Source organism: Bos taurus, chromosome 15 (assembly GCF_002263795.3).
Source record: "Bos taurus isolate L1 Dominette 01449 registration number 42190680 breed Hereford chromosome 15, ARS-UCD2.0, whole genome shotgun sequence".
In the NCBI taxonomy this organism is placed as follows: Eukaryota; Metazoa; Chordata; class Mammalia; order Artiodactyla; family Bovidae; genus Bos; species Bos taurus.
In genome coordinates, this window is record NC_037342.1 from 81,303,737 (window position 1) to 81,318,421 (window position 14,685).

At 46.1% G+C, this 14,685-nt stretch overlaps 1 protein-coding gene across 1 annotated transcript; it reads left to right on the forward strand.

Annotated features, from left to right (window-relative positions):
• The first annotated feature begins 392 nt into the window (after positions 1-392).
• Positions 393-1,528, forward strand: OR9I2 (olfactory receptor family 9 subfamily I member 2). The gene has a single exon (XM_024975931.2). It carries the CDS (start codon positions 424-426, stop codon positions 1,363-1,365), a length of 942 nt encoding a protein of 313 aa, XP_024831699.1. The 5' UTR covers positions 393-423; the 3' UTR covers positions 1,366-1,528.
• The last annotated feature ends 13,157 nt before the right edge of the window (positions 1,529-14,685 follow it).

Consider the following 14,685-nt stretch of genomic DNA (forward strand, 5'->3'; position numbering starts at 1 on the left):
CTTCCCTGATGGCTCAGTGGTGAAGACTCTGCCTGCCAATGCAGGAGACGTGGGTTTGATCCCTCACCTGGGGAGGTCCCACACGCTACAGAGCAGCAAGGCGCGTGCGCCACAACTGTTGAGCCTGCGCTCTAGGGCCTGGGAGCAGCAGCTACTGAGCCCGCTCGCCCTACAGCTGGTGCTCCACAAGCAGAGAAGCCGCCGCGCCGAGGAGTGCGTGCACCGGAACTAGGGACTAGCCCCAGCTGGCCACACCCAGGAAGGCCCGCACACAGCAGCCAAGGCCCAGCACGGTCAAAAAGAAATACAGGTATTCAAAACCCGTGAAGTGATTTGCTGAAAGTGACCAGATCAGGCCGTGTTCATCTGAATTTATCTTTAATGAGGTTTTCTTTTTTGATTTCAGTGGGCAGCCTGGGACTCATGGCGGAGAATGGCACTTTGGTAACAGAATTCGTTCTGCTGGGGTTCCAGCTGTCGGCCGAGCTGCAGACGGGTCTCTTCTTTGTGTTTTTGCTCCTTTATCTCATCACCCTGGGAGGCAACCTGGGGGTGACGGCGCTGATTCAGAGTGACCCTCGCTTCCAGACTCCCATGTACTTTTTCCTCGGCCACCTCTCCTTCCTGGACATTTGCTACTCCTCCGTTATTGTCCCTCAGCTGCTGGAGACCTTGCGGACCGGTAAGAGGACCATCACCTTTGAGCGCTGTGCCACCCAGTTCTTCTTCTTCACCCTTTGCGCTAGTGCTGAGTGCTTCCTTCTGGCCGTGATGGCCTATGACCGCTGCGTGGCCGTGTGTAACGCCCTCCTCTACGCCTCGGCCATGACGCCCCAGACGCGCCTGGGGCTGGTGGCCGGGGCGTACGGTGGTGCCGCGGTCAATTCTGTGGTCCGCACCGGGTGCGCCTTTTCTCTCTCCTTCTGCAAGTCGAACCACGTGGACTTCTTCTTCTGTGACCTCCCTCCTCTGCTGAAGCTTGCCTGTAGTGAGACCAGGCCACGAGAACGGGTGATCTACCTTTTAGCTTTCTTGGTCATTGCAACCAGCGTTTCAGTGATTCTCATATCCTACCTGTTCATCATTCGGGCCATTCTGAAGATTCGTTCAGCTGGCGGCAAAGCCAAAACCTTCTCCACCTGTGCTTCTCACATAACTGCCGTGGCTCTTTTCTTCGGGACGCTCATATTCATATACCTGAAAGGAAACATGGGAAAATCTCTCGGGGAGGACAAGATCGTGTCAGTATTTTACACTGTGGTCATCCCGATGCTGAACCCACTGATCTACAGCCTGAGGAACAAAGAAGTGAAGGAGGCTCTGAAGAGAGCTCTCAGCAGGATGAAGGTTTCCCAAGCAGAGTAAGACTTGAGCTCAGTTGATTCAGAAGCTCCTGCAGATAATCCTTTGGGCTTTTAGCTTGTCTTTGTAATAGAGAAACCAGACCTGATAATTACAAAGACATATGGAGGCAAAAAAAAAAAAGTAGATTTAGGTTCCAGTAATTGCTTTATTAACTCTGTGACCTTGAGCCAGAAATTCTCTGCCTCAGTTATCACACCAGTAAAAATTACCTAGCTATGATTAAAGCCAGTCTCAAGAGAAATTGAGTGCTGAAGGACTTTATAAGTGATAAGATGCTATAAAATGTGAAATTTATTTTTCTGAACCATCCTGAATATTGCTGATTGTTTTCTAGCTACACAGTTTCTTTTTCCCCATCACACTAACATCTGGACTTTGAATACTTACAATGCAGTAGCTTATTGCTTACATAGTGAGGATAGTCATCTTCCTTGGTTGTGGGTAGTGGGGTAGAAATCAACCTTGTCCAAAAGAAACTGGATCCTCAACATTCAATCATGTATAATTTAGGTATTTGTCACGGAAGAGTCAAGGGGAAGAAAATAAGGGAAGAAAAATAGAGGAAAGAAAGGGGAAAATAGATGTGAACTGGAAAATGTTCAAGTTAGTTTACTTCCTGAGGTACTGTAGAGGACCAAGACACTGCAGAATCAAAGAAAGGTGTAATGACTTGCATTAATTATTGAAAACAGTTCGATCTTGGTGTAAAGCTGAACTGAGCCTGATGGATAACTTTTGAAATATTTCTTGGTCACCAAAGGTCAGGATCCCTGTTTTATTTCTGAAGCATTGTTCATGCACCATCTGGCTCAGTTCACTCAAGCTATTTTCTGTTCTCCAGTGATGAAAACCAGCACTTCCATCTCCTGTAGGACATTTACTTTATCATCTGCAGACAGATGACCATGAATCTGACTGCCACCTTTTAACGACCTTCACGTCCACTAGAAATATTACTTGGGAAATGTCTCCATGGAGATTCCACAATCTGATTCATCAATTCAGCAAATATTTATAGACTATCAACTACATATCAGAAATAACACTAAGTTCAGGAATATAATAGTAAATAAGAAAGACATGGTTTTTCCTTCATGGAGATTAGAATGCAGGGTATAGATATTGAGCCACGACACAGTTGAAAAAGTTGGCTTAGAACTCAACATTTAGAAAACTAAGGTCATGGCATCTGGTCCCATCACCCCATGGCAAATAGATGGGGAAACAATTGAAACAGTGAGAGACTTTATTTTTTTGGCCTCCAAAATCACTGCGGATGATAACTGCAGCTATGAAATTAAAAGACACTTTCTCCTTGGAAGAAAAGTTATGACTCACCTAGACAGCATATTAAAAAGCAGAGACATTACTTTGCCAACAAAGGTCCATGTAGTCAAGGCTGTGGTTTTTCAGTAGTCATGTGTGGATGTGAGAGTTGGACCATAAAGAAAGCTGAGAGCCAAAGAATTGATGCTTTTGAACTGTGGTGATGGAGAAGACTCTTTAGAGTCCCTTGGACAACAGGAGATCCAACCAGTCCATTCTAAAGGCAATCAACTCTGAACATTCATTGCAAGGACTGATGGTGAAGCTGAAACTCCAATACTTTGACCACCTGATGCGAAGTACTGACTCATTGGAAAAAACCCTGATTCTGGGAAAGATTGAGGGTGGGAGGAGAAGGGGACGACAGAGGATGAGATGGCTGGATGGCATCACGACTCAAGGGACACCAGTTTGAATGAACTCTGGGAGTTGGTGATGGACAGGGAGGCCTTGCGTGCTGGGGTTCATGGGGTCGCAAAGAGTCGGACACGACTGAGCGACTGAAATGAACTGAACCCAATTAATTAATTTTTTGATGTGATTTTGGAAAGGGGAAGAGAGGAAGCATCACAGGATACTGTTACCCTGTACAGTAGGGTTCTGACTCAGTTTGATGAGATCAGGTAAGCCTCCCCTGAGGAGCTGACCGTTAAGCTGAGGCTTAAAGAGTAAGTACGTCATAGTCATAGGATGGGGTTACCACTCCAGATGGAAGGAGTTGCAAATGCAAGGATGCCTTGAGGAACTGAGAAACCAGAGTGGCTGCAGCCTGATGAGTGAGAGGCTTAGTGTGAGATTCAGCTGCTAAATTCAAGAGAAACCAGGTCATGGAGAGCCTCGCAGGCTCGCTTAGGGACTTGTGGACTTTACTTGAAAAGCAAGGGATGAAATAATCTTCTCTGAAATTTAAGATCCCTTTGGCTGCAGTGAGACTGGGTGGAAGGGGGGCAGTCTTAGGTAGTGGAGATGGAGGGAAAGAGACCCACTTCATCAAAGGAACAACAAGTGGTGTATTCCAGGAAGAGGTGCTTGGTTGCCCTCCAGTACTGTATGCTTTGTTCTAGAATACACATTAGGCCAGAGAAAGATAACACGTGGGTGTCCGACCATGTTATTGGTATAGGACCGATTCTGGGAAGATGGTGAATTTGGGGAAATACACTTTTGGAGGCATCCGCTTTTTATGTGGTGTACCTTTTCTTCTCTGAATTGTGGACCTAACCACAATCAGGATTTAATCAGGTATGCACCTGGTGTCCATTCATCAAAATGATCAACAACTACTTTTTCTTCAGAGGGCAACACATGTTCAGTAATTCCTGCTATATGCCAGACTTTGTCAATGGGCTGAAGAAATCGCCCCTTGGAGGGTTCTTGCATGCTTAAAGGCAGGAAAAACTTTCCATTTAAAAAATAAATAAATGAGAAAAATGCGAGACAGTGAGTGTGCTGTTTGAGTAGTGGTGAGAGCAGCCTCACATTTCCCCCCACTTCTATTTGACGTGGTTCTTCCTCTGTGCTACCCCATGAACAGCAGCACACCAGGCTTCTTTGTCCTTCTCTATCTCCCAGAGTTTGCTCAGATTCGTGTCCATTGAGTCGGTGATGCCATCCAACCGTCTCATCCTCTGTCATCCCCTTCTCCTCCTGCCTTCAGTCTTTCCCAGCATCAGGGTCTTTTCCAATGAGTTGGCTCTTCGCATCCGGTGGCCAAAGGATTGGAGCTCCAGCTTCAGCATCAGTCTTTCCAATGAATATTCAGGTTGATTTCCTTTAGGAAATCTTGGTGAGTGGCAGCAACCTTTGCCTGTACGTGAATGCCCTTTGATGCATGCACAGTACTTGATGTATATGCAGTTGCTTCAGGGGTGCACAAGTGAATGAAATGCAGATGAAGTCTGAGCGTGTTTTAGGGGCCCATCTTCTGGTGATGAGATAAGGCACTAGAGGAAATGGCATTTATGTTACATTTCCACCTAAGTATATTAATAAATGAATGAAGACATTCCCATAGTGTCTAATGTATACCAGGCTCTGGGCCAAGAATTTTCACTTATCTCATTGGCAGGACTCATTGTTAAAATAGACACTGCTGTTGTTTAGTAACTAAGCCATGTCTGACTTTTTTCAAGCCCACGGACTGTAGCCCGCCAGACTCCTCTGTCTGTGGGATTTCTCAGGCAAGAAGACTGGAGTGGGTTGCTGTTTCCCCCTCCAGGAGATCTTCCTGACCCAGGGATTGAACCCATGTCTCCTTCATTGGCAGGCGAGTTCTTTATCACTAAGCCAAAACAGACGCTACACGCAGTCTTTTGGAGAATAGGGTCCGATCACAGTGATTTTATGTGTCGATTTTACCCCCGGGGTTGGGAGTGCAGATATTTGGCTAAACGTTAATTCTGGGTGTGTCTGTGAGGATGTTGGTAGAGGGGATAAGCATTTGAATTGGTGGACTCAGTAAAGCAGGTCACCATCCCCAGTGTGGTGGGTGCCCTCCAGTCCTGAGGGCTTGACTGGAGCACAGAGCAGAGGTCGGGGGTCGGGGGTCGGGGGGTAACTCATGCCAGCTTCTCTTCCTGACTTGCATGAACCGAAGCACGCTTCCTTCTGAACTTGGACTGGGATCAACACCATCGCTTTCCCTGGTGTTTGAACCCTGAACCACACCTCTGCTTCCCTGGGTTTCCTGGATTGTGGGAATTCCTACTTCCGTAAAAGGAACTGTGTGGGCCAGTCCTTGTGAGAAATCTCCTGCTTTGCCATAAACAGATCTATTACCTCTGAAAGTTTCCTACCGCACTATTTATTTTTTATTACAATGATATTATTTTGTGATAAGAACACAATGTAAGATGTACTCTTTTAGCAAATTTTAAAGTGTACTATAGAGATTATGGTCATGGTTTCACAGGTACACACTTATCTCCAAACTCATCAAGTTGTATATACTGAGTATGTACAGTTTTCAGTATGTCAATCATACCTCATGCAAGTGGCTTAAGAAAAAAAAATCTGTAGATTGACATATGTGCACTACTATATATGCAATTGCTGCTGCTGCTAAGTCACTTCAGTCATGTCCGACTGTGTGCGACCCCAGAGACGGCAGCCCACCAGGTCCCCCGTCCCCAGGATTCTCCAGGCAAGAACACTGGAGTGGGTTGCCATTTCCTTCTCCAATGCATGAAAGTGAAAAGTGAAGGTGAAGTCGCTCAGTCATGTCCGACTCTTCGCAACCGCATGGACTGCAGCCCACCAGGCTCCTCCGTCCATGGGCTTTTCCAGGCAAGAGTACTGGAGTGGGGTGCCATCGCCTTCTCCGTAAACGCAGTAGATAACTACTAAGGTTCTACTGCATAGCACAGGGAACGCTACTCAGTACTCCGTGATATGGGAAAAGAATCTTAAAACGAGTGGATGTGGTGCTCGGTGACAAAGAATCACCCGCAGTGCAGGAGACACAGGGTCCCATCCCTGGGGCAGGAAGATCTCCTGGAGCAGGGAATGGCAGCCCACTCCAGTATTCTTGCCTGGGAAATCCCATGGACAGAGGAGCCTGGCGGACTACAGTCCTTGGGGTTGCAAAAGCGTCAGACACAACTTAGAGACCAAACAGCAGTGTATATGCGTAACATAACATCCCCTTAGTTGTAGACCTGAAACCAGCCTGACACTGTGAATCAGCTGTGCTCCAATAGAAGTTAAAAAAGAAAAATCGTATACATATATATGTTCCATTGGTTCTGTATATCTGGGGAACACTGAGTGATAAAATCCAGCTGGCAATATTGAAATCTCTTTTTTTAAATCCCTTTCAACTTCTAAATATATCCCTCTTAGGAATCATGTTTCAAAATTTTAAGTTTTCGGCTGTAATACTTTAGCCTCAGTCTACCAAAAATGATATAGGAAAGATAGAAGAGCAGACTTTCAGACTTTGAACTGACCCATTTAATTCAATCCATCAAGAGGCCAAAGTGCTGTGTGTTTCTTATCGTTTCGAACAACCCCCAAAATGATGTCACCAAGATGGCAGTGTGGGAGACCCCAGGATTCCTCCCCTCACAAAGATGAAGAGTCCACGATCAAAAACAGCTCTGGGAGAGCCCAGGAGTCCACCTCCAAAATGTCAACACAGTGGAACAAAAGCCTGAGAATGATCACATAGAAGGGAAGGAAGGACAGCTTCATTTTTCCTGTCTTGTCTCACCCCCAGGCTGGCGCTTCTCCGTGCCAACAGGGAACTCCCTGGCTGGAAAGACTTCCCTTCCCTGAGAACGGACAGCCGAGAGGCTGACCAGTGTCCCCAGAGGAACTACTTTGGTTTTACCAAACCCAGAGCCTGGTGAAGCTGAGACTAAAGAGATGGCTAGGAACAGGGAAGCAGGGCAAAGGCCCTCACTATAGCCCCATAGTGGGGGCGACCATAGTTCCCAGAGACCTGCTCTGCAGAGGACCCCAACAGCTTTCTCCACCCAGGAAAGCAACAGCCAGCTCCGCCACCTCGGGGGACCCCAGGCATATCTCACTGTTTTTTACCCCACAGGTGTTCATGTTCCCAGATGCCAACCACCCGAGTCCTTCCCACCTGTTTACACCTGCTTCCAGCCAGCACCCAGTCTGTACCGGCAGCCAGCCCAGGCTTCCACGGCTGCAAGCGTGCAGAATTACAGCTTAGAAAGGAGACCCGCACCCCAGTGTTCTTCACAGCACTATTTACAATAGTCAAGATATGGAAGCAGCCTAAATGTCCCCGACGGATGAATGGAAGAAGATGTGGTACATGTGGATAGTGGAGATTACTCAGCCGTTACAAAGAGCGAAACGCCTTTTGCAGCAACATGGGTGGGCCCAGACATTGTCATATTGAGTGAAGTAAACCCGATGCAGGCAGATGAGACTCATATGATATTGCTTATATGTGGAGAGAGAGGGCGGACAGGTCGACGAGTCCCAGGGACTGCAGGTTGAGGAAATGAGGAGATGTTGGGCAAAGGGCGGTGCAAACACTTCTCATTATTAAGATGAATAAGTTTTGGGTCTAATGTACACCATGGTATAGTTAACAGCACTGTGTTCTTTACTTGAATGTTGCTCTGAGAGTAATTCTTAGGTGTTTTCACTGGAACAGCTACAGTTCAGTGGTAATTATGCACGGTGAAGGCTATGTTACATTCACTGTGGTAAACGATTTCACAGGACATAGGTCTATCGGATCATGTTTGCATACCTTAAACTCACGCAATGTCATATGTCAATTCTATCTCAATAAAGCTGGCAAAAATAGCATCACCAATACTTTGTGATTTCTGTTTTTCACATGTATTAATTTGAATGAATGTAGGTGTAAGGCCCAATTAACCAGATTATCACATAAAGGGCCTGGGTATAGGTCAGAATTATGGCATATAATCAACACAACACATAATCTTGGATCGTTTGTCCCAGTCTATATGTACATATTTACTTACTTACTTACACATATTTACACATATATGTATGAGTATGGATACCATCCATGGAGAAGGCAATGGCACCCCACTCCGTACTCTTGCCTGGAAAATCCCATGGGCGGAGGAGCCTGGTAGGCTGCAGTCCATGGGGTCACTAGGAGTCGGACACGACTGAGCGACTTCACTTTCACTTTTCACTTTCATGCATTGGAGAAGGAAATGGCAACCCACTCCAGTGTTCTTGCCTGGAGAATCCCAGGGACAGGGGAGCCTGGTGGGCTGCCGTCTATGGGGTCGCACAGAGTCGGACACGACTGAAGCGACTTAGCAGCAGCAGCAGCAGCAACCATCCATATCCACCATATCCATGCATATCATCCAGTCATAACACTTCAGATAGGATCAACAAAACCCACAAAAAAGTGCTTTTTTGCCATGATAATCAAGACGAGACATACAGAAATAGTCCACAGATTTCTTTTTCTGGATCCCCGCTCAAATTCTATTTTTCTAACTTTCAGGAAAGGGACGGGCTTCCTGGTGGCTTAGCTAGTAAAGAACTTGCCTGCGAATGCAAGAGATGCAAGAGACATGGATTCAGTCACTGGGTCGGGGAGATCCCTTGGAGAAGGAAATGGCAATTTGTTCCAGTATTCTTGATGGGAAAATTCCATGGACAGAGGAGCCTGGCGAGCTATAGTCCATGGAATCACCAAAGAGTCAGACATGACTGAGTGTGCACACACATACACACACACTCGTGGAAGGGACAATGCCATCATGTGTCCTGCTATGCCTAGTCGTTCAGTCGTGCCCGACTCTGCGATCCCATGGACTGTAGCCCTTCAGGCTCTTCCATCCATGGAATTCTCCAGTCAAGAGTACTGGAGTGGGTTGCCATTCCCTTCTTCAGGGGATCTTTCCAGACCCAGGAGCCTGCATCTCCTGCATTGGCAGGCAGATTCTTTATCACTGCACCCTCCTCCAGGGGATCTTCCCAATCCAGGTCTCCTGCTTTGCAGGCAGATTCCTTATTGTCCGAGCCTCCAGGGAAGCCCAGTGCCATGCTAACCATGTGCAAATGCCCACAAGAACAGAGCTGCTTATGCCCCAACATCACCATCCCCCGCGGACCTCCCATTCTTCTGGGCAGCAAGACAGGTAGCGGATAAAAAGAAAATGAAACATTTTGGTTACCGGTGATGGAATTCAAGGAAGCTGAGATAGCTCTAGGTGCTGAATCTCATTTTGCTTGATGCTGAATCAAACCTCAAGCAATATTTTCTCCTGAATCTTACTCAGATATGGTGTATAAAGAGAATAAATCACCCAAGAAGTTGGGAAAAGCTGACAGAAGTTGAAAGGAAGGTAGGCATCCTGCTTCCCTATGGTTCAACTGCCAGGTTATTCCGTGGAGACCAAGGTGCTTCACGGACATTATACGGTTCATCCTTTTAATCCTATCGGGAAACAAGGTGTCAGCTGTTTCTACTTATCTCTTCTTCAAAAACCACGAACTGTTCTGAAAACTGTTGAAAAGAACACTGTGCCTTTTCTTTATCTCAGCATATCTTTATCCTGCAAGCGCGCACACACACAGATACACACTCACACACAGCACACACATACACACTCACAGCACACTCACACTCACACACAGCACACTCACACACACACAGCACACATACAGACAGCACACACACACAGCACACACACAACACATAGCACACACACACAGCACACACACAACACAGACACACACAGCACACACACACACACAGCACACACACACACAGCACACACACTCACACAGCACACACACGCTCACACACAGCACACACACACTCACACACAGCACACACACAGACACACAGCACACACACACTCACAGCACACACACACATAGCACACACACACACACAGCACACACACACAGCACACACACAGCACACACACAGCACACACACACAGCACACACACAGAGCACACACACACACAGTGTGTGCACACACACACAACACACACAACACACACAGCACACACTCACAGCGTGCGTGCACACACACAGCGTGCACACACACACACAACACACAACACACATGTACACACTCACACACAGCGTGCACGCACACACACAGCACACACACACACTCACAGCGTGTGCACACACACACACACACTCACACACACTCACACAGATGACAGCAACAGCAATAACAAAAGGGCCCCCTCCCTCCATTAGACTCTGTAATGAAATGAATATCTGAACTGTTTCTAATTCTATCCTGAGTAAATTTTACTTTTTTGGGTTTCCCCCTAAAAGGTATTGTAAAATTAGACTGTCTGGAGAAGGAGAAATATCATAAAACATGCCTTATGTGCAGAATTGGGCTTCCCAGGTAGCTCAAGTGGTAAAGAGTCCTCCTGCCAGTGCAGGAGCCTCAGGTGATGTGGGTTCGATTCCTGGGTCGGGAAGATCCCCTGAAGGAGGAGGTGGCAACCCACTCCAGTATTCTTGCCTGGAGAATCCCATGGACAGAGGAGCCTGGTGGGCTGCAGTCCAGGGGGCTGCAAACATGATCTGTAGAATCTAAAAAAAAATGACCCACTTGAACTCATTTACAAAACAGAGTCACAGACTCAGAGAATGAATTTGTGGTTTCCAGTGGAGTAAGATTAGGGGGAAGGGGTAGTTAGGGAGTTGACATGTACAGACTACTAAATTTAATGTGGATACGACGGATAAGGCTCCCTGGATAGGAGGGGAGTTTGGGGGAGATTGCATTCGTGTATGTGAATGGCTGCATCTCTTTGGTGTTCACTTGAAACAATCACAACATTATTAATCGACTATACTCCAAGATAAAATAAAAAGTTAAAAAAATAGCCTGTCTACAGGAGAAGAGGGTGTCAGAGGATGAGACGGTTGGATGGCATCAGTGATACAATGAACACGAACTTGGGAAAAGTCCAGGAGATGGTGAGGGACACGGAGGCCTGGTGCGCTGCAGTCCATGGGGTTGCAAAGAGTCGGACACGACTAGGCGACTGAACAACAACACCTGTTGCTTTGTATTTTCAGTAGATATCGCCTAAAATATTTTATTCATTAATTTAATACATTTACTATTTATTGAGGAGCTACTATGCTAGACATTTTCCTGTCAGTTTGGGAGGATTATCACTGAATAAAACTGGCAAAAAACAAACCTGTGTCCTTGTACAGCATGTATCCTAACGGAGGAGATAGACAATGGACACTGGATGTAGTTAACTGGTATGGAGAAAATGAGATGGATTTTATAACAGTAACTCCCTATGTGCAAGATCCTGGATGAAGCGTTGGGACGTAACTAGTATTTCTCTCTTGGAAACCACAATCATATTCTCTGTTGCTAAGGGTTTGACTATTTTAGACACTCCATGTGAGCGGAATTGAGCAGGATTTGTTCTTCTGAATCTGACCGACTCCACTTAGCATAATGGCCTTCAGTCATCCGATGCTGTAGCAAATGGGCAGGATTTCCGGTCATTCTCTCCTCTTTGAACACCGCATTTTTCCTTACCCATTCATCTGCTGATGGACGTGAGGTTGTTTCCATACCCTGGCTATTGGGAATGATGCTGTTATGAATGTTGGTGTACAAACATATGCTCATGTCCCTGCTGTAAACACCTTGGGCATATACCTAGAACTTGAGTTGCTAGGTCACATGGTGTGTCTATGTTTAAATTTTGGGGGAGTCACTTACCGTTTTGCACCATTCTGTGTTCCCACCATCAATGCACGAGTGCCCCAATTTTTCCACTTCCTCGCCAACATTTGTATATTCTGTTTTTTGTTTTTTTTTGTTACCAACCCTAATGAGTGCAAAGTGGTATTTCACTGTGGTCTTGATCTCATTGCTCTAATGGTTAGTGGTGTTGAATATTGTTTCATGTGCTTATTGGCCATTCGTATAATATATCTTCTTTGGAGAAATGTCTGTTCGAGTCCTTTTCTCATCTAAAAATTTACTGTTGTTGAGCTGTATGAGTTCTTTACATATCCTGGATATAAATCCTTTATTGAACAAAGTAAAAGTGAACGTTGCTCACTTGTGTCTGACTCTTTGCGACCCCTTGGACTGTAGCCCACCAGGCTCCTCTGTCCATGAAATTTTCCAGGCAAGAATACTGGAGTGGATTGCCATTCCCTTCTCCAGGGGATCTTCCCAACCCAGGGATTGAACCCGAGTCTCCCTCAATGTAGGCAGATTCGTTACCATCTGAGCCACCAGGGAAGCGCCAGGAAGTCTTCAGGAAATCCAGCGTCATGAACTTTCCCCCTAGATTTTCTTCTACGTGGTTTGTAACTTCAGCTCTTATGTTCACCTCTTTGATTGATCTTGATTCATTTTTGTAGGTGGGGTAAGGTAAGCTCTAACTTTTGCCTGTGGATATCCGATTTCCCAATACCATTTATTGAAAAGAGGCATCTAATTAACATTCACTGAAACCTAACACCACGAGGGAAGATATGGTATAAAAAAATCACAGGATTGATGGGAAAGTGAAAATCATTCAATTGTGTCTGACTCTTGGTGACCCCACGGACTGAAGCCCTCCAGGTTCCTCTGTCCTTGGAATTCTCCAGGAAAGAGTACTGGAGTGGGTACTATTCCTTTCTCCAGGAGAACTTCCCAACTCAGAGATCAAACCCAGGTCTCCTGTGTTGCAGGCAAGTTTCTTTACCTACTGAACCACCAAAGGGGCACTCAATTAACATTTGCTGAAATCATAGCGCCATGAGAGAAGCTGGGGTATAAAAAGTCACAGGATTGATGGGAAGGAGCTGGTTACTCATTTTCAGGGCATCAGTGACTCCTTGTAGTCAACAGGCCAAATTCTACCTGTAAAGGTTAGATAATTCCAGGGACTGCAGCAAAATAGCAACTGGGCTTTAAAGTTCTGTTGAGAAGATGGTGTTGCATTATTCACTTTCATAGTTTACTTGGGGAAGGGGACATTCTTCAGAATGGGCAAATTCAACCTGCAGGAGAGTGAAAACTGTCTCCAGCCTGAATATTATTTTCTTATCACAAAAGGCATAAAGTCAAATTCCTGCTTATGGCTTGTGGGGCTGCCCAGATATTAAAGTGCAAGCATTGGACAAGGAGAGTGAGCTGAACACTGGGGAACATAGATCTAGTGGGTATTACCTCATTATAACCATGTGGACACAAGCAGTCTTTGTTGAGAAAAGGCAGTTCAGTTCAGTTGCTCAGTCATGTCTGACTCTTTGCAACCCCATGAACTGCGGCACACCAGGCCTCTCTGTCCAACACCAACTCCCGGAGCCTACCCAAACTCATGTTCATTGAGTCGGTGATGCCATCCAACCATCTCATCCTCTGTCGTCCCCTTTTCCTCCTGCCTTCAATCTTTCCCAGCATCAGGGTCTTCTCAAGTGAGAAAAGGCACTTCTAGATATAATGGCAGTGGCAGAATGTCTAGTTTCTATTTCTTCCTTTGAGATTTGTTTGTTTATTTTGGTTGCGCTGGGTCTTCACGGGTGTGCTTGGGCTTTCCCTTGTTGCGGAGCGCGAGCTCTGGGCACACGGGCTCCAGTAGGTGTGGAGCAGGGATCTGTTGCTCTGGGGCAGGTGGAATCCTCCCAGACCAGGGATGGAACCCATGTCCCCTGTGTTGCAAGGAGAATTCTTAACCAGGGACCACCAGCGAAGTCCTCAGTGTCTGTCTCTTTACCTTGCCCAGAACAACCCTGAGCTTCAACACAGCTGTCTTGGTTCTGATGTTACTGACTTTCACTGGGAACTCTGGGTGATTCTACTTCTTTTCCAGGTACAATTGTCAGGAACTGTGTGGGAGGAGGCTGGGGTAGAAAGATGCTCCAGGGCGGTTTTCCCTTTACCAGGAGCCTTGGCAGGGACAGCTCAAAGTTAGCCAGACTGCTGTTGCATTTCCTAGGAGATCTAAGGAAACCAAGACAACCTGCGTGGAAATCCTCCAGACCAGGCGAGCAGCAGTTCTGAATACCAGAAGCTACAAATCGAGTAGAACAAAGAGAGGAGGTCTTAGAACCCGGGGAGGCGCAGGTGTGAGCTCGTTCTGGAAGGCACGATGTGATGGGGGCTTGCTGGATGAGAGAATAAAACTAGGGGCAATTAAAATCGCAGAACAAGACCATATAAAGTCAGTGTGTCACTGAATTCCCTGCTGAAGGGTAGCTTCAATGAGCCGTGAATGCGGATGCCAGCTTCCCTACGTATGGACAGCACCAAGGAGGATCGGTTTTCAAATATCATGGCCAATATTTACTCGGAAAATATCTCATTATTTTAATTTGTATTTCTTTCATTATTAATGAGGTTCAGAGCTATCTCATTTGTCTGCATCATTTATATTTCTTTCATAAATTTTTTATGTGCTCTGTCGATCGATTTGTAAGAGTAATTTGTTTATTGGGGAAATAAGTCCTTTGCCTGTCATTTGGGTTGCAAATATTTTCCCTAGTTTCTCTTTCGAGTTTGTTTATGGT

Coding starts and splice junctions, on each gene's coding strand:
- OR9I2 (XM_024975931.2), top strand. CDS start 424: ATGGCGGAGAATGGCACTTTGGTAACAGAATTCGTTCTGCTGGGGTTC.